Source organism: Musa acuminata, chromosome BXJ2-3, assembly GCF_036884655.1.
Source record: "Musa acuminata AAA Group cultivar baxijiao chromosome BXJ2-3, Cavendish_Baxijiao_AAA, whole genome shotgun sequence".
Classification (NCBI taxonomy): Eukaryota; Viridiplantae; Streptophyta; class Magnoliopsida; order Zingiberales; family Musaceae; genus Musa; species Musa acuminata.
In genome coordinates this window covers 38,945,072-38,971,018 of record NC_088340.1, presented here as the reverse complement: position 1 = coordinate 38,971,018, position 25,947 = coordinate 38,945,072, and the positions used below count along the sequence as shown (strand labels likewise).

General features: G+C 44.3%; 5 protein-coding genes across 12 annotated transcripts; 3 read left to right on the top strand and 2 right to left on the bottom strand.

The window, feature by feature from the left end:
- The first annotated feature begins 1 nt into the window (after nucleotide 1).
- LOC103978989 (LEC14B homolog) lies at nucleotides 2-5,525 on the top strand. 2 transcript variants are annotated; one of them, XM_009394977.3, is made up of 10 exons: nucleotides 2-210; nucleotides 739-1,107; nucleotides 1,213-1,332; nucleotides 1,976-2,053; nucleotides 2,641-2,814; nucleotides 3,004-3,081; nucleotides 3,416-3,591; nucleotides 4,438-4,596; nucleotides 4,807-4,867; nucleotides 5,166-5,525. In XM_009394977.3, the coding sequence occupies exons 2-10, from the start codon at nucleotides 751-753 to the stop codon at nucleotides 5,358-5,360; spliced, it is 1,398 nt and encodes a 465-aa protein (XP_009393252.2). In that variant the 5' UTR covers nucleotides 2-210; nucleotides 739-750; the 3' UTR covers nucleotides 5,361-5,525. The 2 variants fall into 2 exon arrangements, with proteins under 2 accessions (XP_009393252.2, XP_018679202.2); XM_018823657.2 differs by having other exon boundaries at nucleotides 3-210; nucleotides 742-1,107.
- A 3,172-nt stretch (nucleotides 5,526-8,697) lies between these two features.
- LOC135608141 (leucine-rich repeat receptor protein kinase MSL1-like) lies at nucleotides 8,698-10,816 on the bottom strand. The gene has a single exon (XM_065100668.1). It carries the CDS (start codon nucleotides 10,256-10,258, stop codon nucleotides 9,068-9,070), a length of 1,191 nt encoding a protein of 396 aa, XP_064956740.1. The 5' UTR covers nucleotides 10,259-10,816; the 3' UTR covers nucleotides 8,698-9,067.
- Nucleotides 10,817-11,128: 312 nt separating this feature from the next.
- On the bottom strand, nucleotides 11,129-16,300 carry LOC135608140 (putative E3 ubiquitin-protein ligase RF298). 4 transcript variants are annotated; one of them, XR_010485432.1, is made up of 5 exons: nucleotides 16,165-16,300; nucleotides 15,819-15,852; nucleotides 13,656-15,711; nucleotides 11,291-11,874; nucleotides 11,129-11,207 (listed from the first exon to the last, which is right to left on the bottom strand). XR_010485432.1 is itself a non-coding variant. In XM_065100665.1 (4 exons), the coding sequence occupies exons 3-4, from the start codon at nucleotides 15,669-15,671 to the stop codon at nucleotides 11,353-11,355; spliced, it is 2,538 nt and encodes an 845-aa protein (XP_064956737.1). In that variant the 5' UTR covers nucleotides 15,672-15,711; nucleotides 15,814-15,852; nucleotides 16,165-16,300; the 3' UTR covers nucleotides 11,129-11,352. The 4 variants fall into 4 exon arrangements, 3 of the variants coding, with proteins under 3 accessions (XP_064956737.1, XP_064956736.1, XP_064956738.1); XM_065100665.1 differs by having other exon boundaries at nucleotides 11,129-11,874; nucleotides 15,814-15,852; XM_065100664.1 differs by having other exon boundaries at nucleotides 11,129-11,874.
- A 1,897-nt stretch (nucleotides 16,301-18,197) lies between these two features.
- Nucleotides 18,198-24,727, top strand: LOC135608138 (phosphoglycerate mutase-like protein AT74). Of its 4 annotated transcripts, none has more exons than XM_065100661.1 (3): nucleotides 18,198-18,681; nucleotides 21,728-22,427; nucleotides 22,513-24,727. In XM_065100661.1, exons 2-3 carry the CDS (start codon nucleotides 21,968-21,970, stop codon nucleotides 22,923-22,925), a joined length of 873 nt encoding a protein of 290 aa, XP_064956733.1. In that variant the 5' UTR covers nucleotides 18,198-18,681; nucleotides 21,728-21,967; the 3' UTR covers nucleotides 22,926-24,727. The 4 variants fall into 4 exon arrangements, with proteins under 4 accessions (XP_064956733.1, XP_064956730.1, XP_064956734.1 ...); XM_065100658.1 differs by having other exon boundaries at nucleotides 18,199-18,365; XM_065100662.1 differs by having other exon boundaries at nucleotides 18,199-18,365; nucleotides 21,709-22,427.
- On the top strand, nucleotides 23,810-24,727 carry LOC135608139 (ethylene-responsive transcription factor 8-like). Its single transcript, XM_065100663.1, has one exon. It carries the CDS (start codon nucleotides 23,970-23,972, stop codon nucleotides 24,627-24,629), a length of 660 nt encoding a protein of 219 aa, XP_064956735.1. The 5' UTR covers nucleotides 23,810-23,969; the 3' UTR covers nucleotides 24,630-24,727.
- Nucleotides 24,728-25,947: the final 1,220 nt, after the last annotated feature.

Sequence of the window (25,947 nt, the reverse complement as noted above, 5' to 3'; positions counted from 1 at the left end):
AGATACACTTCATACGTTTGCGCTTCTGCATCCGTCGGACGTCAATTTTGTACGCCGTCGCTGCAGCTGCTACAAGTCCATCTTCCAAGATCTGCTCCGTGGTCTTTCCTTCCTAGTATTAACCAACCCCGTCGCTCTGCTCGTCTCGCTTGGTGTCCGGTTTCCCTCTCTTTGGTCGCCGCTTGGAACCCTACTTCGGCATCCGATTAGGTAATCCAGAACGCATTTTTATTGCGATTCGACTGAGTTCAATTGGAGTTTCTGCTTCGATCGTCCAGAACTTGTCGGATTTTATTTCGTTTTTTTTTCTTTTTCTCCTTTTCGATTGGGAGAACTCGTCGTTATCTGTCATCAGAAAAGTTCCAATTTTTAGGCAAGGAGGTGCTTTTTTTGTTGGAATGGACGGTGAGAGAGTGTTATCTTGAAGGGATTAGAGTATCGGCATAAAAAAGAGTAGGTGTTTGCTTCGTGCCCCTTAGTGTTCTCTCCATCTTCACTTCCTCCTCACGAGGCCGATGACGAGAGGAAGAGTAAGTAGAAAGGAGGAGCTAAGGGATGCAGCGAATAAATATGCCATTTTTCTGAATTTATAGTCGAAGATCATTAATTGAATCTGATTAAAAATGTTTACAAACTTCTCTCTGTCTTTACCTGTAATAAAGATTACTCTCATGCCTTAGCATTTGCTTTTTCATGTGTTTCTCAAATGGTATATATAACAAGTTCCTGGAAACGCAGCAGTTTTCCACCATGCGACGTTGGAGGCTGAATCGGAGCAGAGCTTCTTCTTCCACGCTAGTGCCTGTTGATGCGACTTTCACGATTGATGATGAGATATCTCAACTTACGAAGCTCCAATCGGGACCCTGTACAAGTAACCTTAAGGCTCTAAGGAGCTGCCGGAGAATGCCTATCCCCACAACTACAATGTTATTGGCAAGGGAAGCTAATTATTCTGGACAGGGAAGGTTCTCGTCAGCTGATTGCTCACATGTTCTTGGCCGGTACCTGCCTGTGAATTCTCCAAGTCAAATAGACAGGATGAACAGTGAAGCATATGTGTCGCAATTCTCCATTGATGGTTCACTTCTTGTTGCAGGATTTCAGGTATGCTTTGCTTGAGCGTTTAATGGGAGGTTAGTAAGAAATTCTTTTCCTGTTGCGGTTCCGGACTAGTGACTGGTTATGTCCATCTTTTTGTTAATTGAACAGGGGAGCCGTATTAGAATTTACAATGTTGACAATGGATGGAAAGTACAGAAAGATATAAATGCTCAGAGTTTGAGATGGACAATTACAGATACAGCTCTTTCACCTGACCAACGGCATCTTGTAAGTTTAGACCTGATCCCAGTGGAAAAAATTGAAGTATTTCGCTCAATGTAGATCCTTTTTGTTTTCTAAAGAAACAAACATTTTAGATCTTGTTATATACTTCCAGATATCGGTGATGTATAACAGTTCAAACATTGACTGGCACATGGACCAATCTTAATCGTGCCTAAAAGTCCTGACTGCATTTCAATACCTATTATCAAGCTGTTATGGGGCTGGATTGGGTTGATAGCTTCAGTCAGACCAGTTCAAACCAGCTCTGATTTATGTTTATTTTGGGTTTATGATCAGGCTTCCTTCAGCTTTCATTGAGCAGCACTGTGATTAAGAAAATAAGAGGAGAAGAGACTTGAGAATATTGTTAATAAATAAACTGTCTAAATGTCTTGGAACTCCAACTTGTGTATGCTAGACAGCAAGTACAAGGACTATATTAGAAACCAGATTTAGAACATCCTTTGTAAGAAACATCTATATTACCTTTCTCATAGGACACCTCATTTTTGTATGTTCTGTTATTGTACTTTGTTTTAAAAGCTAATGGTTATTTATCATCTGATTTTTTTCCTCTTTTTTGGCATGATGTCCTTCAGTAAGATTGATTTGTATATTTGAATCAAACTTGTTTTTTTCATTGCAGGTTTATTCTAGTCTCACACCACTTGTTCATATTGTTAATGTGCGGACCGGGATGACAGACTCACAAGCTAACATTACGGTTAGTGCTTTTTCTTCAAAATAGCATAACTTTAAACAACACTAACTTCTGTTGAGGTCTGCCATAAAGGACCATTCTGTGTGCATTCTGCAACTTGATGGATCGCCACCCAGTTTTAGATTATTCCTTATCTCATGTCATAAAATGATGCTTAGAATTTTGACATTTTTCAGCAAAATAAGATGCATGTGTTTCCTTGTAACTGACATACTAAGGAAGATAAAAGATTTTTTAGAATAGCAAACCATAAAAAGAAAAAGTATTCAATCAGAGAAAATTCTTGCACTCCTTTATATGAATTAATCCAAGGAGATATTTTATGAGTAAATTTAATTACTTCTCTAGATGCAAAAATTTCATATTGCAGTATGCTGTAATCTAAGATATGCTTCCTGATGGTATTTATAATTTGCTGCTGCTTATATACTCTTATGGCACTTGTTATGATCATCTTTTGCTTAAAAACAGTAGATAGTTCTCATGTCAGTTAAAATGTCCATGTGTTTGTGTAGATGATGCTTGACCTTTTTCCCTATGATTCCCTTTTCCTAGTATCACCTGATATTGATAGTTCCTTTTTCATACAGGAAATTCATGAACATTTGGATTTTTCTGTTGATGGCGACAGAGACTCCTTCAATATATTTTCCATAAAATTTTCAACCGATGGTCGAGAGCTTGTTGCTGGAGGCAGTGATGATTCAATATATGTGTATGACCTGGAGGCAAACAAGTTGGCAATGCGCATTATAGCTCACACCGTATGATTTTTTTTATTTGTTCTTCTAATTTTGTATTCCTTTCATTTACATTTCTCTTAATTTCCCCCTCAAGAAATAGATTAATATCCCTTGTTTGGACAATTAATGACCAAATTTCAGGTTTTACATTGTTGAACTCTATTACTGATTCTTCTGGAATATATTTTTTTTGTCTCTCTGTCATCTCAGGATGATGTAAATACAGTTTCATTTGCTGATGAAACTGGCCATGTCATGTTCTCCGGTAGTGATGATAATCTCTGCAAGGTAAGCTCCATGCTTCAACTATATGGTCTGCAGTAAGAACAACATTATTCAATGTTGATTGCAATGTTGGTGTCTATTCTTTTGTTCACAAAATGTTAATCTGCAAGGCTTTCCATTAGTTTTTCTAGTTGAAAGTGTCTAGTGAGTATGCCTTAAAATTCCATGATAATTTAATAAATATCACATTAGGTGTTTGATGTGTTGCCCAATTATTTTGCCATCTGGTCAGCACTATTTTGCTCAGATGAGTATCTCATCAGATGAACTTACCTCTGTTAGAAGTTTATCTTCCATCTGCTTGGTTGATCATGAATCAGGATGTCATATAACTCAGGTTTGGGACAGACGATGCATTGCAGCAACAGGAAATCCAGCAGGTTTTCTCGAAGGTCATCTAGAAGGCATTACATTTATAGATAGCCGTGGGGATGGCCATTACTTCATTTCAAATAGTAAAGACCAGACTACCAAACTTTGGGACATTAGGAGAATGTCCTCCACTACTAAATCGTATGTGCTACTTCCTGTTATGAATAACTTTTCCTTTTATCTGACCATCTTGCAACTGGTTATATATTAGTCAAATATTGTCTTTGTGGTAGTTAGAACCAATTAAATCATTGCTTCGAAAGAAACGCTATTTGTACTAGGAGATATCGGAAAGTTATACCGTGGTCATAATTAGAAGACATGCCAAATTATCTGAAATTTATTATGCTTGTCCTATGGGTGGTTCTGCCTTCGGCACTAGCTTAGGTTGTCGCTAGATTTTGCTGGCCCTTGTTTTTTACCTGTTGGTTCTAATGGGATGTAGATCCACACTATGCATCAAATGCCCAAGAATGGAGAAGATAGTAGGCCTTTTTTCTGAAGGTTCAGACCATATTCTTGCTTGGCTTTGATATATTTCTTCTGCATCAATTACAAAATATTCGATAGATGCATATTTTGTGCTTCCATGACTCTTTCATGCATTGTTTGACGTGGTTCTGTAAAATTTATAAAGTGATCATATTTATCCCTAAAAGAGGCAATTTAGGACTGATGTAAGAATGACATGCAAGATTGTTGATGCTCATAGGAACTCTCAGGTTCATGTCTAAGGAGTATAGCATGATACTTCTGCAGTGTAATTTATACCATTAATACTATTTACTTATAATTTAATATTTTGGTCAATTTATATGAACTGTGTTGAATTTACTTTACTATTGGTTTCCAAATCAAAGAATCAGGTCTGCTTCTGGATTTATATGTTTTATTTCACGTTACTCTTTTGGATGTCATTGATGGTTCTAGTGCTTCAAATGTAGTGATCCCCAGTTGTTGAGACATTGTTCTTTCTGTTATATGCAGCCGAACTCCGAGAACTTATTATGACTGGGACTATAGATGGATGGACTACCCAGCTGAAGCAAGGAATCAGAAGCACCCATGCGATCGGTCTGTAGCTACATATAAAGGGCATTCAGTCTTGCGCACTCTGATACGCTGTTACTTCTCCCCTACACACAGGTTGGTCTGCTATCCATTGTTCCGAAGCGTCAGTTGATTTTGACATCAACTCACAGGACACACTCACAATCATTGAGATGCAAGGATTAGTACTCCAAAAATTTCCAGCATTTGTCTTTGCATTGGAAGTTTTGTAATATAAAACTTTTTGTTAGCTACTGTTCCATTAGAAGTATACACATGGCTTACTAGTTTTACCATTTGTTACAGCACGGGTCAGAAGTACATCTATACAGGATCCTTCGACAAGTGTGTTTATATCTATGATGTGGTATGTAGCTCGCTCAACTTCTTTCACTCTTGGTGTACTTATCTTCCATCTTTTTATTTAATTTTATTCACGGCTGTTAGTGAGGTATCTGAATCCAAACATCTTGCTGTGTAAAATCCCCAGCTACTCTTATCTAATAATCCATGTTGGTTTACAGATGCTCAAGCCAAAGTGTACATTAGTTTAACCCTTTGGTCTGGTTGCATTTTGCCACACATTTAGAACATCCTGGCTTTCGACTAGAGTTAACTGTTCTTCGAACTTGACAATATAGTTTATACCATAAACAATGTTTCAGGTAACTGGAGCAATCGTTGCAAAACTCGCCTGGCACAACGATGCCATTAGAGATTGTAGCTGGCACCCCTATTACCCAGTGCTTGTCAGTTCTTCCTGGGACCATGCTGTCACCAGGTGGGAGTTCCCAGGCAGTCCTGCCGATTCCGCCGTGAAGAGGAAGACAAGCCAGAGGAGACATGAAGGGCATCCGTGACAACAATCCGTTGTTTGGGCCTCACTTTATTTGTAAAGCAAATTGTGTATCGAATTTCGTCGCCTTGGTCTGTAAAAAGTTCGTCCCGTCATGGTGTATATTCACCATAGTCTTAACTCTGATGAACATGCAGACATAAGATGTTAGAAACATTTCGATTGCTGATTTTTTATCCTGTCAGGAACGAATGGATCTGTGCATCAGATAATATGCCTTTCTGCAGCTTCTTCGCTGCCTGCTCACACGGCCTAAAGAAATGCAACGAGAGAGTTCCTAGTGTTTCATAAGTTGGCTGATGCATTGTCACAGTAAACCAGATCGAAACTGGGACCGAATTGGTTTCGGTTTAGTAGTAAGACTTCTCTGGGTAAGAAACAGAACAATCACACGGTAAACACCATCTCGTGTGAAGCTACAGCAGAAGTATCAGTTTATTCATTCAAATTGTGAGAAGCTGCAGCCCCCCCAAAAAAAAAAAAGAAGCTTCCGTACCTGTGTAACGGAACAAAAAAGTTCCTACAAAAGTTGTTCTCGAAGAACTGACAAAGCACATCGAAGCCTTCAACGACACTTGTATTGTGAACACGAGGCGGCAAGGCGATAACCCGATGCCGGGCGTCAGCGCTGCTTGGCTGCATAGGCCAAAGAAATGGCAGCAAGTAAAGTAGCAGCAGCAGGGTAAAGCCAAGTCCGCATTCCACCCTTGTTCTTAGCCTCGGCCACGGCTTCGCGCAAGAGCTCGAGCTCCTGGCTCATGTTATGGATCATCGCCATCTTCCTCCTGAAAGTCATCTTGAAGACCGCCAATTCCCTTGAAATATTCTCAGTAGTCTCATCCGAATCATAGTCGAGGCCATGTCGTTTGCGATTAGCATTTTCTTCCAAGTCCTCAATGGCAAAGGAGAGCTTCATGACACCGTTTATCAGATTGTAAGCCAGTTCATATTTCTCAGTAAGAGCTCTGGACCTTTCATCCAGGGACAGCCTTCGTCCGCTCGGTGAATAAAGATTCTTCTTCGAGTCCTTGTTCTCGGCCATAAGGCTCTCAGGAAACGCCTTCATCTCCCGGAGTTCACCGTGGTCATCATCCTTCTCCATCTGCCCTCTTGGGCCATTGACTTCCGCCTTGTCAGGATCTAGGCCTCTGGGGTCGTTCTGAGATTGCAGCCGGGCGTTGCTTTCGGTGTTGGCTCCGCATAAATCCTGATGCGCAGAAAAACAACATGGACAATCTGCCATTTCATCCTCCTCCATGGCCCTCGATCCGTCGATTGCATTCTTCTCCTCTATAATCTTTTTCAATGAGTTCACCGTACTATCAACCTCCTTTACATGATCACCTATCTGCCCCTCATTGTCAAGCTGCAGTATCTTTTTCTCGTTTCCAGAAGAGTCAATCTCCATCGTTAACTTCTCTGCCTCCCCTGTAACCGTAGCATTCCTCTGGTTTGAGTCTCTCTCCAAGATTGCACGATCCAGAGCCTTCTTGAGGTAATCCTTCTCTCCAGTAACAAAACCCAAAGACTCACTGCTCTTCATGAGAGGCTCCTCTGCTAATCTCAACTTCTCTTCCAAAGCTATCTTTTCCTGCCCAGTGGCCTGAAGCTCTGACTCCCTTCCCTGAAGATTAGCGATCTCGGTCTCAAGAATACCTCTCTCTTCCCGAACCTCTTCCATCTTGCACTGGTCACTGCTGAGGATAAACCCTTTCGATTTATCCTCAAAGTCATGCTGCATCTTCACCATATTCTCATCGAAAGCATCAATTGAAACCTGAGACCCATCCGTCTTCTGAAGTGCCGTCGGCATCGCGTTCAGATCCCTTTTGCACGCGTCGCTCTCCAAGATCGCACGCTCCAAATCTTTCTCGATCTCACCCTTCTCTCCTTTAATCAACTGCAATTGATCATTAGCGCTTCGCGGAGCTTTTTTCATCGACCCAATCCTCTCCACCATGGAAGCGTTGTCGGCTTCCAGGGCTAGGATTTGAGCCTTCCGTTCTTCAAGATCCGACCGTAGCTTCGCGATTATCTCTCGACCGGTGCTCACTGCCATCACAACTTGAAGCTGCGTCTCCTCGAGTTTCAGTAGGGCCGAATTCCTATCCAAGATCGCCTCGTTCAAAGCCTTCTTGATCGAATTATCATCGCCCATGGCGGTCTCCAACTTCAAGCGCGAGATCAAGAGGTCGTTCTCCGTCTCCTTCTCCTTCGCCGCCGCCATCTCCGCGGCGAACTCGGCGAGGCGGGAGGAGATGACGAGGCGGGTAACGCCGCGCTCGAGGTCAGAAGCGAGGGAGAGGCGGTCGAGGCGGGCGTGGAGGTCGTTCACTTGCTTCCGCCGCATCATCATCTCATCGAGGAGGATCCGGTTGAGGGCCTTGAGGTTATCTGCATAGTTCGGTGATTTCTCCGCCGGCGGGGATGACGCGACGCCGCTGGTGGAGGACTTCTTGACCATCGTATCGGAGGGCAAGGTTCTTGAAAGGGCTTCGTGAGGGCTGAGCGGTTAGGGTTGGAAGGTACAGGAAGACTGAGAGAAGCAAGAAGAAGGCGAGCGGAGCCTCTTCGTTTATAGGAGGGGAGGAGGGAAGATGGGCCGTTGGCAGAAGTAGTTTGGGGATCCGCTATCATTTCCAGTTCAGGCTTCAGAGGAAATCACGGTATCGAACTGACGGGTCCCATACCGAGAGCAACTTCGGAACGTGAGTTTCTGTGTCTCCTGCGTTGAGCTAGACAAATGATCCTCCCGTGATTAAAGAAAACCGCTTGCTTGTTCGTACTCGCGGCTGAAACGGACGGTCGAGATTTGTCGATAGCAGCGCTCCTACCCCCGCGCTGCCTCGTCTTCTCGCCCGAGCCGCTTTGATTGCCAACTCCTTGCGGGTATTTTATTTTATTTTCTTTCTCTTTTATTTTAATGGCGGGAATTCGTGCATTCATTAGGTTTGGTCATGTTTATATATTATATATGTGACAGTCATTTACATATTATATATTTTGCGGCACAAATGAAGTATGCCTCATCATCCATCATGTGAGAGAAGCAGAGCAGTACGTGGGGATATGAAGGCCATGGCCATGTGAGCCGAATAATGAAGCCTTGTGTTTGTGAGACCGGTATCGCATGTTAAGTCCCCATCACGGTTGAGCGTGACAGTGTCATCAATGCATGGCTTCTCTTTCTTGGACGTGTGGGGCGATGGAGAAGAACAGTGCCTCGTTCCTATGGGCGAATAAATGCAGATGGTGGAGGTTTACACTGCATCGGGAGAATTCTTTGCTGCAAAGAGTAATCTTTTGATGATGTGTAGCTCACAGGATTCTCTCCTCCATCATGGAACCAAGGTAGCACATAATTATTGATGCAAGAACGTGTCTCCTGCAATGGAGAATCTCTCTGACAAAGAAATCGCAGCTCCGTAGACCTCCCCACAGTCCAACCCACTCACAGCTGTGCCTGCGAAGCAAAGCAGAGTCATCACCTTTTCAACATCTCTGCATCTTTTAAGCTGACTTCGATACATTTCGAAGTTAGTGATACAGTCAAGAGTAGTCACTCAAGGCAGCAATGTCGCAGATTGCAGATTGAAGATTGCTTCCGTGGCATTTGTGTTCATGGATCGGTGACAGGGAGAAGAGATCCACTCTACCATTAATTTCTTTTGCGGGACGAGGATTTAACGGAAGAATCACCATCCGTTTCGATCAGCCCCTGTTCCTGATGGCAGCGCACTGTTCCGGCGGCCGCATCCTCTGCGGCCCGGCGTTGCGCGGGCACGCCGCGTTGACCGGCGGCACCATGCAGTTGTCCTGCAAGCACAGAGACATGCCCGCCGGAACGGAGGCTGCCGCGCCGCCGATCCCGAACCCCGTCAGGTAGTTGTGCTGCAGGTAGAGCACCCGCATGCGTCCCGCCACCACCCGGTCCACCAGCGCTGCCGGCAACTGCCCTGTGAAACGGTTGAAGTCCAGGTACAACCGGCCAGCCGGCGCCAGCTCCGCCGGTACGTTTCCCGTGAGTCGGTTGTAGCTCAGGTCGACCGTGGCCCCCTCTACCGGCAGTGGGCTGGCCGGCCGGAGCGGACCCGAGAACTGGTTCCTCTGCAGCCGCAGAGTCGAGACGGGGAAGGTGAAGAGGACTCCCGGGAGCGGGCCGGAGAGGTGGTTCATGCATAGGTCGAGGAACTGGAGCCGGGTGAGCCGGGGGAGCACCCGGTCCACCCACCCGGAGAGCCGGTTAGAGGCGAGGGAGAGGTAGACGAGGGACGGGGGCAGGAAGGGGACGGAGCCGGTGAGGGCGTTGCTCCTGAGGTCGAGGCGGAGGAGAGGAGCGGAGGCTACAGCGGGGACGGGGCCAGAGAGGCGGTTGTGGGCGAGGATGAGTGTCCGGAGCTCCGGAAGGCGGAAGATGGCGGGGGGAACAGAGCCGGAGAGGCGGTTGGAGCTTAGGTCGAGGGTGCGGAGGCGGCGGAGGGAAGAGAGGGAGGGGGGCAGGGAGCCGGAGAGGAGGTTACCGGAGAGGGCGAGGAAGCGGAGGCTGGAAGGGAGGGAAGCAGGGAGGGGACCAGCGACGCGGCCAGGGACAAGGGAGAGCTCAGCGAGGGCGGAGAGGCGGATGAGGGAGGAGGGCAGGTGGCCAGTGAGACCCGGGGAGCCAGCGCGGGGGTCGCCGAGGGAGAGGGCGACGACGCGGTCGCGGGAGCAGAGCACGCCGGCGAAGGCGCAGGGTTCAGCGGTGAAGTCCCAGCTGGCGAAGAAGGCGGAGCCCGGGAGGTCGGCCAGCGACTGGCGGAGCGACTGCAGCACCAAGTAGTCCACCGGGTGCAGGATGCCGGCGGCGGGAACGAAGAAGACAGCACACAGCAACACTGCAACCTCCGCCTCAAGCCTCGGCATGGCAACCAAGTCACAGCAGAGTAAAGATGGCAAAGGAGGAAGAAAGAGAGAGGGTGGGGTGGGGTGGGCTTTAACTTCAGGTGGAGATGGTGGGGGAGGCCATATGAAGAAGGGTTAGTAGATTGGGAGTGGGACAGCGGGTGTAATGAATTGGAGAGAGGCTTGTAGGAGAAGGTTGGTGGCAGCGGTGGGGTCGTGTGTGCTTCTTTGGCCATCATTTTGGCTTGGGGAGGAAGGTGGCGAGGCTGTTCAACACCTACTGGTATATCTGAGAGGGCCCTTCTTCCTTCTTTTGCTTCTTTTAAGGTCTCCTTGATTTGATGTCTTAGTAGCAAAGGAATCTTACAGAACAATCCATTGACGTGCAGAACGCACCTGTGAAATGGGAACGTCCCCAAAGAGTCTTATAGTGGATGGGAGGATTTATGGTGGGAGTGGCACGACAATACCATGAAATTAAACAGATATATTGGCAGTGCTTCCGATGCAACTCGCACCAATCGGACGTGAGAGAATGGTAGGTGAGGGGTTTGGGCGTCGGTCGGTGTCGGCCTCGGCGGACTCGCCGTGCGTCGTGTTGCTTGGTGTCCTTTCTTGGTGTTCCGGGAGAGCGGACGGCGAGTGAGTCATGGACATCACACGTTTCTTGGTGTCCTTTTCTATGGTTTCTCCTCCCTCGCTCAGGCACCACCTGCATTTATGGTCTTGCAAGTATTAGAGACGTCCAAGTTAGAACTCTTTAACAAGTGATTAGAACATTCAAAGAACTTACTGAAGAGTTCTAACTTGGATTATGTATATAAACATTTTCCTCGTGTTCAACATTTTATGAAAAGAACTAAAAGCTGCAAACTCTGTGATGTCTCAATATCAAGGAAAAAGCAAAGCGGATGTTCCCATGTAGATTGACCAAAGTTCATCGACTCCACAAGATGATGCATTAAGAACACTGAGAAGAAACACCATCAGGAGCTACAAGTCCAACATAGGAGTGTGTATAAAGCTCAGAATTCACTGTGATGTTTAGTATACCTTATTTATTTCCAAATCATGAATCATGGTGTTCTGAAACTTTCACAGAGATCATATTCATGCTAACGGTCTGCCAAGCGAACCGAAACCCTTCGCTGAATGGGAGTCCTACAAGAAGGGCAGTCTTTCATGGCCTGCTTTTCATGGAGCTCATTGCATTTGGTGCAAACAACTTGGTGGGCACAGGGAAGGAAAACAACAGACATCTCCTCGGATAAGCACATGACGCATTCCCTTTCACGTTGTAGTTCTTCAGATGCCGAATCCTGGGAGTCCATTATGTCGGCCAAAATATTGGCATTGATGTTCTTGCTTCCACCCAAAAGGCGGCACGCATAGGTTCTTTCTGTTCCCCACCTCGGAGCAGCAAGAATAGACAAGTTGGTGAGTTGCCTTAGTTGCGCAATCTGCTGCTCAAGCCTGCGAATATCGCTTTTGCATCTTTGCAAATCATTTTCTGCTTTCAATCTTAATGCATTTTCCTGTGATTTTGCTGAAGTCTCAATCTGCTCCCGCTCGTTTCTTTCAGCACTGATCTCTGCAAGTGCCTCATTCTTCATCTTTTCTTCTTGCCTCCACCTAGCCTGCAAGTTCACCATGAGGTATAACTAAAGGAGCAATTATTGAAGTAAGCATTGCAAAGGAAGTATACAGCTTAATATAAAACGAACAATAAGAATCATTAGAGAAACATGAGAAGAAAGTAGCAAATTTTCACAAATTCCAGTGAATTGAGTACAAATTCTAGAGAGTACAAAAATGAAGGTACAACCACATTTGGTGATTTGACTAACCTAAGTCTAGACAATGAAGCTGCAACTTCTTTTCAGCAGACCTTGTCCTCCAGCTTCCTAGTAACCGTATAACAACCCTTCTCCCTCACCCGGGAACCATGACCATGTTACTTGAGATATTCCCAAAGGGCCCAACAACCCCCCTAAAGCACCCTACCAGGATGCTCCGACTTGTTCCCACATGTTAGGAAGCCTGCTCAAATAAAATATACCGAGTTTCCACTGATACAAATAAGCAAACACTGTTCCAAGATGAGTCAGTCCTCTGGTGAAGTTGCTCCTTTGAAACTGATGGCCAGGGTTCAATTCACAACTATCGTCTCTGCACTTATAAATTGAGTTGCCTATACTGATCGTCTCAAAACCCTACGTTGAAGGAACCTCATTCATTGTGCCATACATCTTTTAGTGGTTCGTCACTCAGTTTCCAGTATCTAGTCAGTCCTACTCAAGGTGGATATCAACCCACTTTACGTTAAATTTTCACCTCTTCCTATGGAGCAATTCTAACAAGCAACAACTTTTTCTAATATTTTTAGGTACCTTTTGACAACTTCAATATGTTTCTAAGTCTCAGTTCAGATGCATATCTAAATCAATTGTTTGATTGCCTATAGTCATGTAAAAAATTGGAAAATTACTTTTAAGTTTTCTATTATTTGGGATTGGCTACATTAAATTCTTCTTTAGACAACATATTACAAAAGTAAGAGCCATCAATCTCTCTTTATTTTTCCTAATAGAATTTCAGTCTTCCTTACCTCTCCTTGTGGTACCAATTTAAACCTTCCCATTAGCACTAGCATGTCAAATTGCATGGTAGTTGTAGCTTAAATGCCACCAACTACCATTCCCAATGTCTTCTCAATCACCAAATCATTATTGTCATGCATTCCAACCATTGGCACCTCTCTAACAATCCAGCCTGGCCACCTCTCTAACCATCCACCCTGACCACTGCTACCCTCCCATTGCACGTCACTCTTCTTGCCATCCACCCAAGTACAAATTACTTGCAATTGACAATTACAAATGCAAACAAACCAAATCCTTGTGTTGCATTTCTAGACATCACATTTCTAACTATAATGAGTTTATAATTGCCAATGAAACTAACCACAAAAAATCAATCATCTCCCTAGACAATAGCCAATTGTAGTAGCAAGACCAATTTGTATAGCAAGAGAACAGATGAAACTATAATTGAAAGACTAGCTGAATAATAGTTTGGACTCTTTTCAACAACATTCATTTTGCAAAGATATTAATCTTACCATGTAACTGTTCATATCCAAGTTTGATGGTACTTATCTGGCTTACCTGGTCCTGAGAGTGCTCTAGTCATACTTCATCTTATTCTTTTGCTGCAACCAAGGATACAAATGCATTTGCCAAAAAAACTACAGATACAGAATTTAAATGGCATGCCTATCCTAATTGAAACCTTAAAGTATATGTCCTCGAGAGAATGACTGTGCAAGCCCTATCACTGGTCAAAGAACTTCTCATTATGCATCACATGCACTTCGCGCTTGAAAAAATCCATGAGGTACTAGTGAAAGCGAGTTTACCTCGGATTGATCTTGAAGTTCCTTGACTTGTTCAAGTTGCTGCTGCAGCTGAGAAAGCTGATGCTTTTCATTTGCAAGCTCCTCTTGAAACATTATTTGCTGTTTTTCCCATGACTGGAACATTTTAAGAGTCTTCATCTCCCTTCTTGAAGCTTCTTGAAAATTTGCCTCTGATTGTGCTGCATGTAGTTTGGCAGCTTCCATTCCAAGCCTTAGCTGTGTATTCTCAAATTCAAGCCTGCGGGCAGCAGCATTAGCCCTTTCAACCTGCGCACTTGCCTTTGATATTGCAAGTTCCATCTCAGCAAGCTTCTTCCTGGTATTCTCTTCTAGAGTTTGCCTTTCTTTCTGGAGACAGGCTGCTTCTTCTTTTTCTTGTCTCAGAATTTGGAGCTCAACCTTCTCCTTGCTCAGCCTTCGAGCAGCCTGCATCACCTTTTCCTGGGCCCAGTCAGACCAATCTTGCAGCTGCACCTGGAGTTCACGCATCAGGGGAACTAATATGAGCAGCATTTCATCCTTCTTGTCCTCTGGGATCCAATCTCTGAACGTTGTGCCAGAATGGATCATACCATTACTGCTGCAATTTGCAGCATCAACATTAGACTCTTGTGTAGGACTAAGAGCAATGCTGCTTCCTGAAGACAGTGATAGAGAGAGTTCAGTGTCTGTAGTAGGTGTCATTGATCTGCTGGTAACTTCTTTTCTGCCGCCTGTGGGGCTAGATGAGTATCCATGACTAAAAGAAAGGTTAAGGTTAGCATCTGCAAATGATTTCTCAGTTCCTGTAGCTTCCCCTGGCTTCAATGAGCTCTTCAAACTTATGCTTGTAGCATCTGAGATTTGTTTGCATTTCCTATCCATGATTAAGCTACCCGAGCCACTTTGTCTACATGCTCTCGAAACCGCTTTAGTTCCCAATGGTCGATAGCTCTTCTCAACATGTACTGACCTGTGTTGGACAGTTCCTTTTTTGGAACAACCTACATGGACCTTTTTACCACTAACTGATTTCTCTTCTTGAGGAGACCGAGAAACTATTGAAGAAGAAGATTCTCCAACATGGTTCGATGAAGAAATCAAACTTTCTTTCATAGCTTTAGGTTTTGAAACCAGGTCATTCTCATTAGAGGCTGAGAACTTTCCATGAGGTAGACTTGGGATCACCATCATCTTTCCAGGTTCAGATTGCTGGGCACTATCAGAACAAGGTATGACTCCTCGAACATTACTTTTAGAACTTACTGGAATAGTGTCATTGGACTCTGACCCTGATTCTAACTTTGTGGCAACAGAAGTGCCCAAGTACTCATCACTAATGACAGCGTTTGATGAACTGCTGTCCATTGCACAAGCATGGGTAACATTAGCATCGGACATCAGTAAGCACCATAAGGCCTCACCTGTACTAATAAATGGTCGAACCCCTCTAAGCACACTAATCATCTCCGCCAACACCCTCTTCTCCAACTCCTTCAAATTCTTGGAAATGTTCTCTTTGGAAGAGGAATCCACCTGTTGTCCTCTCCTCAGCAATGCCAATGCATTGTCCACAACATTAGATACGGTATCCTTATAGCCGTAACAGAGCCCTGAGCTCAATACAGCACTTGTTGCAACTTCCTTACTGTACCCATGAGAAGTTATCATCTTAATTGCGGTCATAAAGACCACATCCAAGTTATCAAGCAAGATTTCCTCAAGCTGGGATTCTGTGAGGCAACTCCAATCAACATCTTGGAATTCATCCAACTCTGGTCCCTCTTTGAACCCAAACATATGAGTCCTACACATATCACACTCGCCCTCATGGTGTTCGAGGCTGGGAATCTCGGTGGTTTGCTCTGCGGGGAACAAATCGAAATTTGGCAACTCTGTTTGCAATGCATCGGCTAGCGCATTTGAGTCCACCAGCGGCAGATCAGCATGGAATTTTCTCTTGTTCCTGCTTCCTGCTTCTTGGATAGCAAAAGATGGATTCAGAGAACTACTATCACCAGCAACCACTGTCGCCATTCCAACTACGAATTCCTCCTCGATTGATCTCTGTCTATAACTAAGGAATGCAGAACCAAATTACGGGATACGAAGAAGAAGTTTCATGCAATCAAATCTACAAATATACCAAATGAAGAGAAGTGGTAGCGGGGGCTCAAACCTTACCAATTTGAGGAATAAAGATTATATTTTTATTTTCCTGCATCAAACAAAGTCGAATTCATCAGACAACAAGAATAAGAAAAAACCCAACACGCGCCAATAAAACAAAACGGCATCAAAACAAAGAAAGACGCCTAATTCCTACACAAACAGACCAAGACGGGACTCGGAGCAGGAACTGACATAATCCTTGCACGCATGCAAGGAACCAGAAGTTAATCAAATCAATTGAAGGGTTCCCGTGAAAGAGGACAGATCGAAGGAGGCGAAAACAATTGGGGAAGAGAGATGAGAGGGATTCGGGCCGGTCGATAGGCTTGGGACGTGGGAGAGATCGATCGGCACCCACCGGATTGGAGATTACGGCAAAAAGGATCGATCGCGGCGTTGACCAGGGTTCCTGTGATGGATTTGGGGGCGCCGAAGGCCGACGATGAGGAGCTCTTTATTTCTTCTGCCTCCGCTTGGAGAAAGAGTGAGAGATATCGAGAGAAACCTTTTTTTAATGCTTTTCCATATATATATATATATATATATATATATATATATATATATATATATATTCTGGTGATTTGCCCGAAATTTTTTTATTTAATTTCCATGCAAAACGAAAAATCAATTTTTTTTTGCTTATTGATAAGAACCTAATAGCCATAATTAGCAAATGTTGATGGTGTGGAATTAGGGCTGTATTTGGTTCTTTGGATTTAGTTTTCCAAACACGCTCAAAGATAAATAAGTCACACTTTTCTTTAGTATCGAAACATTTTTTTTATATAATTTTCTTTCTATTTTATCAAATATTTTTATTTTTTCAAATAATATCTTACTCCTTTTTATCAACGTGATTTATTATCGAAATCATAATCACACGAGAGACACGCACATATTGCGTCATATCCGCTTTGCCCCCTAGTCGACATCGTTGTGAGTTGTGTTACGATACTAATAGTTAACACTCTTTTTTAGAGAAGTCAGAGGGTTTACTTAGATTTTTTCTTAAATAACAATAATAATGATGATGAAAATTACAACGACGAAGTATTAGTTATTTTTCATAGAATTTATTAGTTTTTTTTTACTTCCTCCAAATGAATAATTATGATAAATTAATCAAAATACTATATGCTATCATATAGACAAACAAAATCAAGTAGAGTTTAGTCAAACTTTAATTTGGTTCAACTAGAGTTTCAATGGAACTCCAATTCAATTCTAGTAATTTCAAACGAAAATTTAAATTCAAAGATTAGATTCAAATCAACTCAAAGTTCTATATGCATTAGAATTCACCAAGAATCTAACAAGGACTTTGTCCCACCCATCTAAAGTATTCCAAGTTAGCTCAAACTCAATTCTGATATAACTAGGATTATGATAGTCCCTAACCAATTAGTACAGTAGAAGACTGCAGCGACAAAGAACTAAGGATAGTTTCTAATTGACTTTAGATACTCTAATGACCCAAGTTTCATTACAAAGAACTAAGAACATTGCATCAAAGCTTCATCCAACTGATATAAGAAACCCCAAAGCCTTAATGCATAATATCCAAAACCTTAGGTAAGAGGTTTCAATAGTAAAAGAGAAGGACGAGACCGCAATCGAAAACGATCCTCAACCTACTGAGAGCATATAGGTGTTATCCAACGACAATCCATGTTCTTATGCATCTTCTATTAGTCCTTATTTGTACTTTTTATTTTATTGCTTTAAAGAGGTTATTTTTAATCAATAATAATATCTTATTTAAAAATATATCAAATGAGATTTTAAATTATATATTTATAATTTAATCTATATTTTGGTATTTGTCCCTATTAATCTTTATAAATATAAAACTTCTAAACTTATGGATCAATTCGTAATTTAGAGTATACAAATTAAAGTTTTAATTGGCACAAATACATTTTTTTTTTCTTAATCAACATAAATACTATTAAGGTTGCTTTAGATATTTGTGTCAACCGCGTCCATTGTCATGGGATGACGAAGTATAAAGTCCAATGATCTGACTTACACTTGAGCCCAATCCGCAAAGCTTATTTTCGAAACGATCACGATAGGAATTCATTGGATGGCTATCAATCGTCATACGTGTCATTCTTTATGTAAAACATATTGGGTAAGATATGGGAGAACGATGATCCAAGTATTTTTAATTATTATTTTCGCTTTATCAATATGTTAATTAGTTTGATAATAACTTTATTTTTTAAAAAATAAAAAATAATTAAAAGAATATAAAGAATCCTATTCTCAGTCCCACCTTAGTGTAAGAATGTCTGTTATTGCTAACAAGAAACGATCGAACAATGTGTTGGAAGAATACAAGCCACATAAAATGAAGTGGTTCCAATTTGGGAGTTAGTTGGAACGGTGATGTGTTGGAGTTAGGGCGCGACTGTTGTCACTGTCATGCAACGCAACCGTCTCTCTCGCCCTGACCGCAGTGCCGCAACCTAAAGAGGAGCCGGAGGACGTCTCGCGCCTCTCCGCTGTCCGACCGCCGGTGGATGCAGATCTCCAGAAGGCCCGACTCTTGAATCTGTTAGTCGCCCTCGTTCCCCTCCCCCGCAGTTGATGCCCTTTTTCTTGCTTTTGTTATGCTCGGTTGAGGGGATTCCGTCGCCGCTTCGACGGCTCCATTTCCCTTCCTTCTCGTTCGTGATTGCCGTGCCCATCGATTGGTTCTTGATCTTTTGGGCCTGTTTTGGGCGTTCATTGGAGATCACATTACCACGTTGATTCGGTGATCCACTCGAAGTCTCTTGACAAATGCTGGTCGCTTCTTAGCGTGCTGAGGTTATTTTCTCGCAAAGATTAACAGTAGGGTAACAACAACAACCAGTCTCGACCGGTGGGGGTATGCATAATCGATTCTGTTTACAAGAATCAGCTGTTCTAGGGTTATCTTACGGGATCTTGCTTGATTGTGCCCTAGAAATCGGTTCATCCTAGATTGTCCAAAGTAATTTTTGTGTGTTTATTCGTAATATTTGTAAATTTGACACAGTTTTGATAGATTAATTTCGATTTCTATGGATATGATGACATCTCTGACTGCTGGGACAAAACCTTTTTCTTCATTTAAGGGGCTATTCAGGTAAACGAGAGATTATCCTGACTCGATCTTGGAACAATAATAAGGGACCTGACCAAATGCAATCAGAGCCGCGAGGGCTCTTTTTGATACGTGGAATTGTTTGGTGTGGCCTCTGTCTGAAGTACATGAACTGTTCCATTCAACTGTTTCCCAATTTATGGCCTTTTGATTCTGTCTTTACTTATGTTCCATTCAGCCAGGAAATGACTGTTCCTCAGCTTCAAAATTAGTGCACTATTTGAATCCAACCTAGTCGATTTGTCCACTAGAAGCATGCTCAAGTACATCATCTCTGTTATAGGTTGGAAAACTTTTGAGCCTTTTTCATGAGAAAACTCTAAATTCTTGGAGTTTGTTTGGGTCGTACTCTTGTACTAGTTTTATAATGGATCAATTGCCTATAGAAATCTGTGCTTTCCAAGCTCATGACAGAAGATCTGGTTTGGACTCAATTTTCATGATTTGGGTGAATTTAAAAAATATTCAAGCTGATTCAATGTCTTTTTGACCTATGCTTAACAATAGTCTTTTTGTCTAATTATTGATGAAGATGTTTCAAAAGATCTACACTAGTTTTAAAGGACTATTTGACAAGACACCATAATGACACTGATGTATTTCCTATATCAGACTTGTTTTTGACAGTTTGCAGAAAATATGCTGAAGTAACGTCTTGATTCATTATTCAACTATCTCTGATCATTCACCCAATGTTGAGATTGACTGGAACAATAGAGGGCAATTGGGTACCAGCATAAGACCAAGCATTCTCATCATTGATTTTAGGCATTGGTGACATGCTGAACTGAACTTAACTTTAAGAGTTGCATAATCTGTGTATATGTATAGGACTTCTGATTGGTAGATTGGCATGAATGCTTTCCACAATGCCATAACACAGCCAAGGGCAATTTTTTTGGTTCTTACCCTTTCACCTATGCTTGCCCTGAGTTATTTCATAAGAAGTACATGATTTTGTTTCTGATCAAGGAAAATGATTGCAAAAGCTCAATAATCTAGTGTAGGCTTCTTCTCTGCCCTTTTAAGCATTGTCTTTATAGTGAATTTTATTTGATTGTTCCTGTTTATCGTTACTGGAAATTTGTATTAACTGTTAGTTTAAAGGCTTTTAGACTGATGTGCTCACTTGCCCTTGCATATGGCAGACTAAGTTTTCATAGTGAAATAGTTGGACATCAAAATATTGTTGTATATCAGTGAGACTAGAATGGAGGTCCAGTGATTGGAATGATATAGAAGGTCAAGATATGGAATCAACAGTATTAGTGAATGAGGTGATGCAATTTTCTGCACAAGATACTCTGAAGTAGTAGACTAGATATAAAATCTAAAGGCCGCTAGCTGTCAGAGACTTCTTGTTGGGCAAGTGATTTCTTCACTATAGATTTCATGACTGGCTAACAGTATAGTAAATGTTTAGCTTCAGGAGTTGTAAGATAATAGAAATTAATTAAGAAAATAGTAAATTAGTTTTTTCCTCGAGTCTTTTTGTGATATGAATGGTCAATGTGTGAAAGATTAACAGTATCTTATATCTTCAAATGTTCTTAGCCTCCTTTAGAAGTAGAGTACTTTACCTTTAAACAGAATCCCACGGATGAGTTAAAACCCCCGGAACTCCCACAATGAAGTTTTTCAGTTGGAAAAGGATTGAAAAACATATGTACTAGGGTGTTACATTAGATCCCTAAGAATCATATTTAGCTTAATTAACCTTCTTCTAGAATGAAACAGTCATTCTGCATCAATAGCCGTGGAAAGGTTACTTTGGAGAAGTTACAATGAATGAGATATTTCATCCTTGCTAAAGTCTTCTTCTTGCTTGGGTATTTGATAGAAGTCCTGATGCATTGAAGAACAAAAGGAGTCTGCTAGACAAACCTGATTTGATTCACATTACAACCGGACACTTGCGTATCGGTATATGTTGTTCATTATATGCTACGACAATGTTCCTTAGATAATCTACGTTCTCAAGGTGGCAAGTTTGTTACAATCTCAGAATTTATTTTATGATGAAGGGGGCTAGTACGAATTATTTGTATAATTTCTTTTTTTGTTGTATACTCGCAAGTCAGTATTACGCTTATCTAATAGATGATCATTTGCAAATATCTTAATTCCACATGCTACACATTCCATGTATCCCTTTCTATCTTTTGTTTTGATTATGATGGATTATTCTGTATAAGGACTAGTTCGCTAGATATAGTTCTTGGTACCTTCGGCTATTCATGCTTTTGAGGCAATGTATTATATGTTTGTTCTTTGGTGCATTTGTTATAAAGCTATTCATGCTTTACTAAGTGAAGACATATGTTCTTTGGTGCGTTTGTTATAAAGTTCATGCTTTTTGAGGCAAAGTATCATATTTATTGGTGCATGTTGATATAAATATACTTGTAGCATTACATAATTCCCACTGTAAACAGCTTGGATTGGTGCACTGCACTTGTTGACGAAGCAAGTGCTGTGCATATATGACCATGAATAATAGCTTGTGGTCAGCGTTCTTAAAGAGCCTGAAAGCATCGAGTTCCTCAATTGAATAATGCCACTTGGCCTGCCATCAGTCACGTGTACAAGAATCAAAAGCTACGTGGATCCGAAGAACAGCCCACCGCCCACCTTTTTTGTCAAGCAGTCGTGCAGTTTACTCATTTTAACAAGCACGGGAAAATGTTTAGTTTAGATGCAGAGAGCGTTTTATTCTTGCTTCCGATTCATTAACCACTTAATCTCTGTTTCTTTTTGCTGATCTTTCAGGCTCATCATGTTGTTTCAGGTCAAAGATCCAATAGATACTTTTTTTTAACACAACACGTTGTTGGCGGATAAAGCTCAGGATTCATTGAAGGCTTTTTCATTACGAAGAGTTCTTGATAAGCTTGTACTTGTTGACGACGAAACCTCTGTACGAGGAATGACCCACCGAAAGGATTTATAGAAAAAGCCAGAGATTGCTCGGATCAGGAGGAACGGGAGAGAAGGGTCGCAGCTTGAATCCAGGAGGAAGGGGGAGGAGATGGATAAGAGCCAGAAGAGTGGTCACAGGTGTCTGCCCAAGAGGATCATCCTGGTGAGGCACGGGGAGAGCCAGGGGAACCTGGACATGGCCGCGTACACCACCACCCCGGACTGCCGGATCCCGCTCACGCCGCTGGGCGTCGTGCAGGCGCGCACCGCGGGGGAGCGCATCCAGCAGGTGGTGTCGGAGGGCGGGCGGGCGGCGAGGTGGAAAGTCTACTTCTACGTGTCGCCTTACGAGCGCACGCGGGCGACGCTGCGGGAGATAGGGAGGGCATTCCCGAGGAAGAGGATCATCGGGGTGAGGGAGGAGTGCAGGATCCGGGAGCAGGACTTCGGCAACTTCCAGGTGGAGGAGAGGATGAAGGTCATCAAGGAGACGCGGGAGCGCTTCGGCCGCTTCTTCTTCCGCTTCCCTGAGGGCGAGTCCGCGGCGGACGTCTTCGATCGGGTCGCAAGTAGGCTTCTCTCCCAACTCTACTTGGGCCTCCATATCTTTGTTGGGCTGTTGGGTTAAGCAGCGTCATGACACTGGGTTTGCAGGCTTCATGGAGTCGCTGTGGAGGGACATCGACATGAGGAGGCTAGAGCAGGACGACAACTTGGACGTCAACCTCGTGATCGTGTCGCACGGCCTGACCTCCAGGGTGTTCCTGATGAAGTGGTTCAAGTGGACCGTGGACCAGTTCGAGCTGCTGAACAACCCCGACAACTGCGAGTTCCGAGTGATGCAGCTAGGCCCCGGCGGCGAGTACAGCCTCGCCATCCACCACACGCCGGCGGAGCTGCAGCTGTGGGGGCTTTCGCCGGAGATGATCGCGGACCAGCAGTGGAGGGCCACGACCGTCCGCGGCAGCTGGTACGAGAACTGCCCCTGGCACATCGACAACTTCTTCCACCACCTCAAGGACTCGTCCGACGACGATGGGTCGTCGGACGAGTGCTACAATGCATGAACTAATTTATTTTCGGTTGTCTGGTCTCTCCTTGCGTCTCTTTTTCTTCCGTAGAAAATGATTCTTTGTGGTACAAGAATTGCTTCAATAAACAACACGTCGGTGTGGGCTATTATGAGTACAATAGTATCTTTTGTGGACCGTCGGACTACAGAATCCAGCGTATTATTTTGGAGTTCCGTAACCAACACACTCGGACACGGGTAGCGGGACCCACTGACCCAAGCCGCTCATCCACGCGGAATCCGATAGTCGCGGACACGCTGTTGCCGACTGCTCGCGAAGGGAGCCACTCATCGATAGACGCCGTTACCTGTTCCCGCGCCGCCTTGACGGCCGCCTCCCCCGGTCTCCGCGAAGGTCGTGACGGGCACTACATGTCAGTCGGAACCTGGGAAGGCTCGGCGAAAGAGACAGCGCCGCCCACGGGCTGCGGTGACCTTGTCCCGACAACCGCGTCTCAGATTTATTTCACCCCTCCGGCCAAGTTACCCACCCTGGAAAAGAACTCCGCAGGAGACCCAGATGATCTAGCCGTCAATCCAACGAATCTTCGTATTTGATCTCCAATTCTTAGCGACCTCTCTTGTGGGTGTGGGTGTGGGTCGGGGTGTCTGAAGCAGCGCTGGATTATATTATGGCGGGGCGGGCTGAGGGATGGCGTCGCGATAACAATTGCCAACGAAATCTTTGTGATTCGGAAGGATCACCGAAAATCCAACGTGCCATCAGCAACGGGTGCGGTGATACCACGTATCCAAATAATTACGAGAGGGCGGCGGCTGCGGTCGGTCAAACCGTCCGCCTACTACGCACATTATTTTTCTCTTCCCTTTCGCCGCTCCACCACTCCCTCTCTTCTCCTCTCTCATTCACCCTCTCTCTCTATCTCTCTCTCTCTATATATATTTATCCTCGCCCATATCTTTCCTTCCACCTCAAGGCAGCTCCCCTGTTCTCCTTCTAGCTGAATCCTCCGTGAAGACAGAAACAGAGAAGAAGAATACGGAACGGAGAGAAGCAGAGAAGTTTGGGGGTCTTGCAATGGCTCCGAGGACGAAGGGAGGCAACGCCGGAGAGGGAGGAGGAAACTTGCAGGTCATTCGCTTCCGGGGCGTGCGGAAGCGGCCGTGGGGGCGGTACGCCGCGGAGATCCGCGACCCCGCGAAGAAGAGCCGCGTCTGGCTCGGTACCTTCGACACGGCGGAGGAGGCGGCGCGCGCCTACGACGCCGCCGCTCTCCAGTTCCGCGGCCCCAAGGCCAAGACCAACTTCCCCTACCCCGACCCTCGCCACTTCCCCGCCGTCTTCGTCGGTGCTGGGTCCGGATCCGCCGCCTCCAGCCCCAGCAGCAGCACCGTCGAGTCCTCCACCCCTTCCCTGCCGTATCCCGCCGCGCCCCCACCGTTGGATCTCGAGCTCGGCCACGCGTCCGCCCGCCTCCCCTTCCTGCACCCCCTCCCGGCCACCGCAACGCCCGCGCATCCCTTCTTGTTCCTGGACGCGATGGCGAGATCGGAGAAGGCGGTAGCTGTGACAGGGTTCAAGACCGTGGCGATGAGTGCCTACGGCGGGGCGCACAGCGAGTCGGGTTCGTCCCTGGACATGAGTTATTCTCTCTCTCCTGTGGTGATGGCTGCGCCGGGTAGGAGGCTTCCCTTCGATGTCGATCTCAACCTGCCGCCTCCGCCGGAGGTGGCATGAGATCCGTACGTCTTCAAATCTCGACAGAGATAGAATAATAAAACTATCGAATATATATATATATATATATATATATATATATATATATATATATATATCCTCATCTTAAAGTCTTGGTTAGAGAAGATGTAAACAAATAGCTTTTTGGGGTTTTTTTCGACGCTGAGAAATTAAAGGGAATCTCGGAGATGAAGAGGGAGATCCGACTCAGTGTTGTTTCAAATCTACTATATGTGTTTTTGATGTGCAATTAAATTTTTTCTGCTACCTTTTTAATCTCATAAATTGTTTCATGCCATCATGAGATGGGAAAAGAACCGGAATCATTTCAAGTATTAGAGTTAAATCCGGATGGATGCTGCTTATCCTCATTCAAAGATGATGGATAAAGGTGCTTACCACATGAAATCTACGTGCCTCTTTTTTGGTTTTGATGTTCCCGAATCGTACGCGTCATTTTACACGGAGAAGAAGCCCGTACGGCGATCGAGTCCCTAAATTCCATGTCATTGGTCGTCCATTTTGATACGACAAATTATGGATCTCATCACATCCCACATGTAAAGTCAGAATCCATATCAAAATGTCACACGTCATGACATCCTACACACCTTGTTTCGATAAATCCAGGATGTCACCACCCTCGCACGCAAGGTCAGAGTCTATACGTGTTGAGACATACGCCTATCACCTCGAACCGTGTACGACCCACCCTCATGCCATAGTATAAAAACCCTTCATAGATACCCACAAAAGGGGGATCTCGAGAGGGAAAAAATATTCAACTAACTCCCTCGTCGGAGGGGCCACGGTCGGGGATCACTCGACGAAGGCCTTTTTCTGCAGGAAAGTGGCCACCCACAATTCACGGGCGCCCCAACCTTGAAAGCCGCCGAACGACGACCTCGCAGGCGAGCCATCGACTATTCAGCCTCCAGGCTGAGAAACACTAATCAAGAACCCGACACCGAGGGTCGATTGACGTTTTGACGTCCAGTTCAACTGATGAGATACTTTCGACATCGACCCGTGAACCAGACCGTACTGACTAACGAGTGATGGCACATCCGTTCACAAACACATTTATATACGTCAAATCGACATGAGCGTTGTCTCCATGTGTACGCGACATTATAACTCATCTGTGTGGCCTTTTTATTGGCTTGGTGGTAAGCACGTCGTTGTCCCTTTGGGTGAACGACGAGCTCGTGCATCGCAACACGTCATGCTCACACAAAGACGGAGGCGAAGCGCAAGCACAAAGAATGGGAAACGGGCTGCCGCCCTCTGCCATCCTCGTTTCCATCGGCGACCCCAA

Coding starts and splice junctions, on each gene's coding strand:
- LOC103978989 (XM_009394977.3), top strand. CDS start 751: ATGCGACGTTGGAGGCTGAATCGGAGCAGAGCTTCTTCTTCCACGCTA. Junction 1,333..1,975: donor CACCTGACCAACGGCATCTT/GTAAGTTTAGAC, acceptor TTTTCATTGCAG/GTTTATTCTAGTCTCACACC. Junction 2,815..3,003: donor TGCGCATTATAGCTCACACC/GTATGATTTTTT, acceptor CTGTCATCTCAG/GATGATGTAAATACAGTTTC.
- LOC135608141 (XM_065100668.1), bottom strand. CDS start 10,258: ATGCCGAGGCTTGAGGCGGAGGTTGCAGTGTTGCTGTGTGCTGTCTTC.
- LOC135608140 (XM_065100665.1), bottom strand. CDS start 15,671: ATGGCGACAGTGGTTGCTGGTGATAGTAGTTCTCTGAATCCATCTTTT. Junction 11,875..13,655: donor AACTTCAAGATCAATCCGAG/GTAAACTCGCTT, acceptor GTGAACTTGCAG/GCTAGGTGGAGGCAAGAAGA.
- LOC135608138 (XM_065100661.1), top strand. CDS start 21,968: ATGGATAAGAGCCAGAAGAGTGGTCACAGGTGTCTGCCCAAGAGGATC. Junction 22,428..22,512: donor CGTCTTCGATCGGGTCGCAA/GTAGGCTTCTCT, acceptor CTGGGTTTGCAG/GCTTCATGGAGTCGCTGTGG.
- LOC135608139 (XM_065100663.1), top strand. CDS start 23,970: ATGGCTCCGAGGACGAAGGGAGGCAACGCCGGAGAGGGAGGAGGAAAC.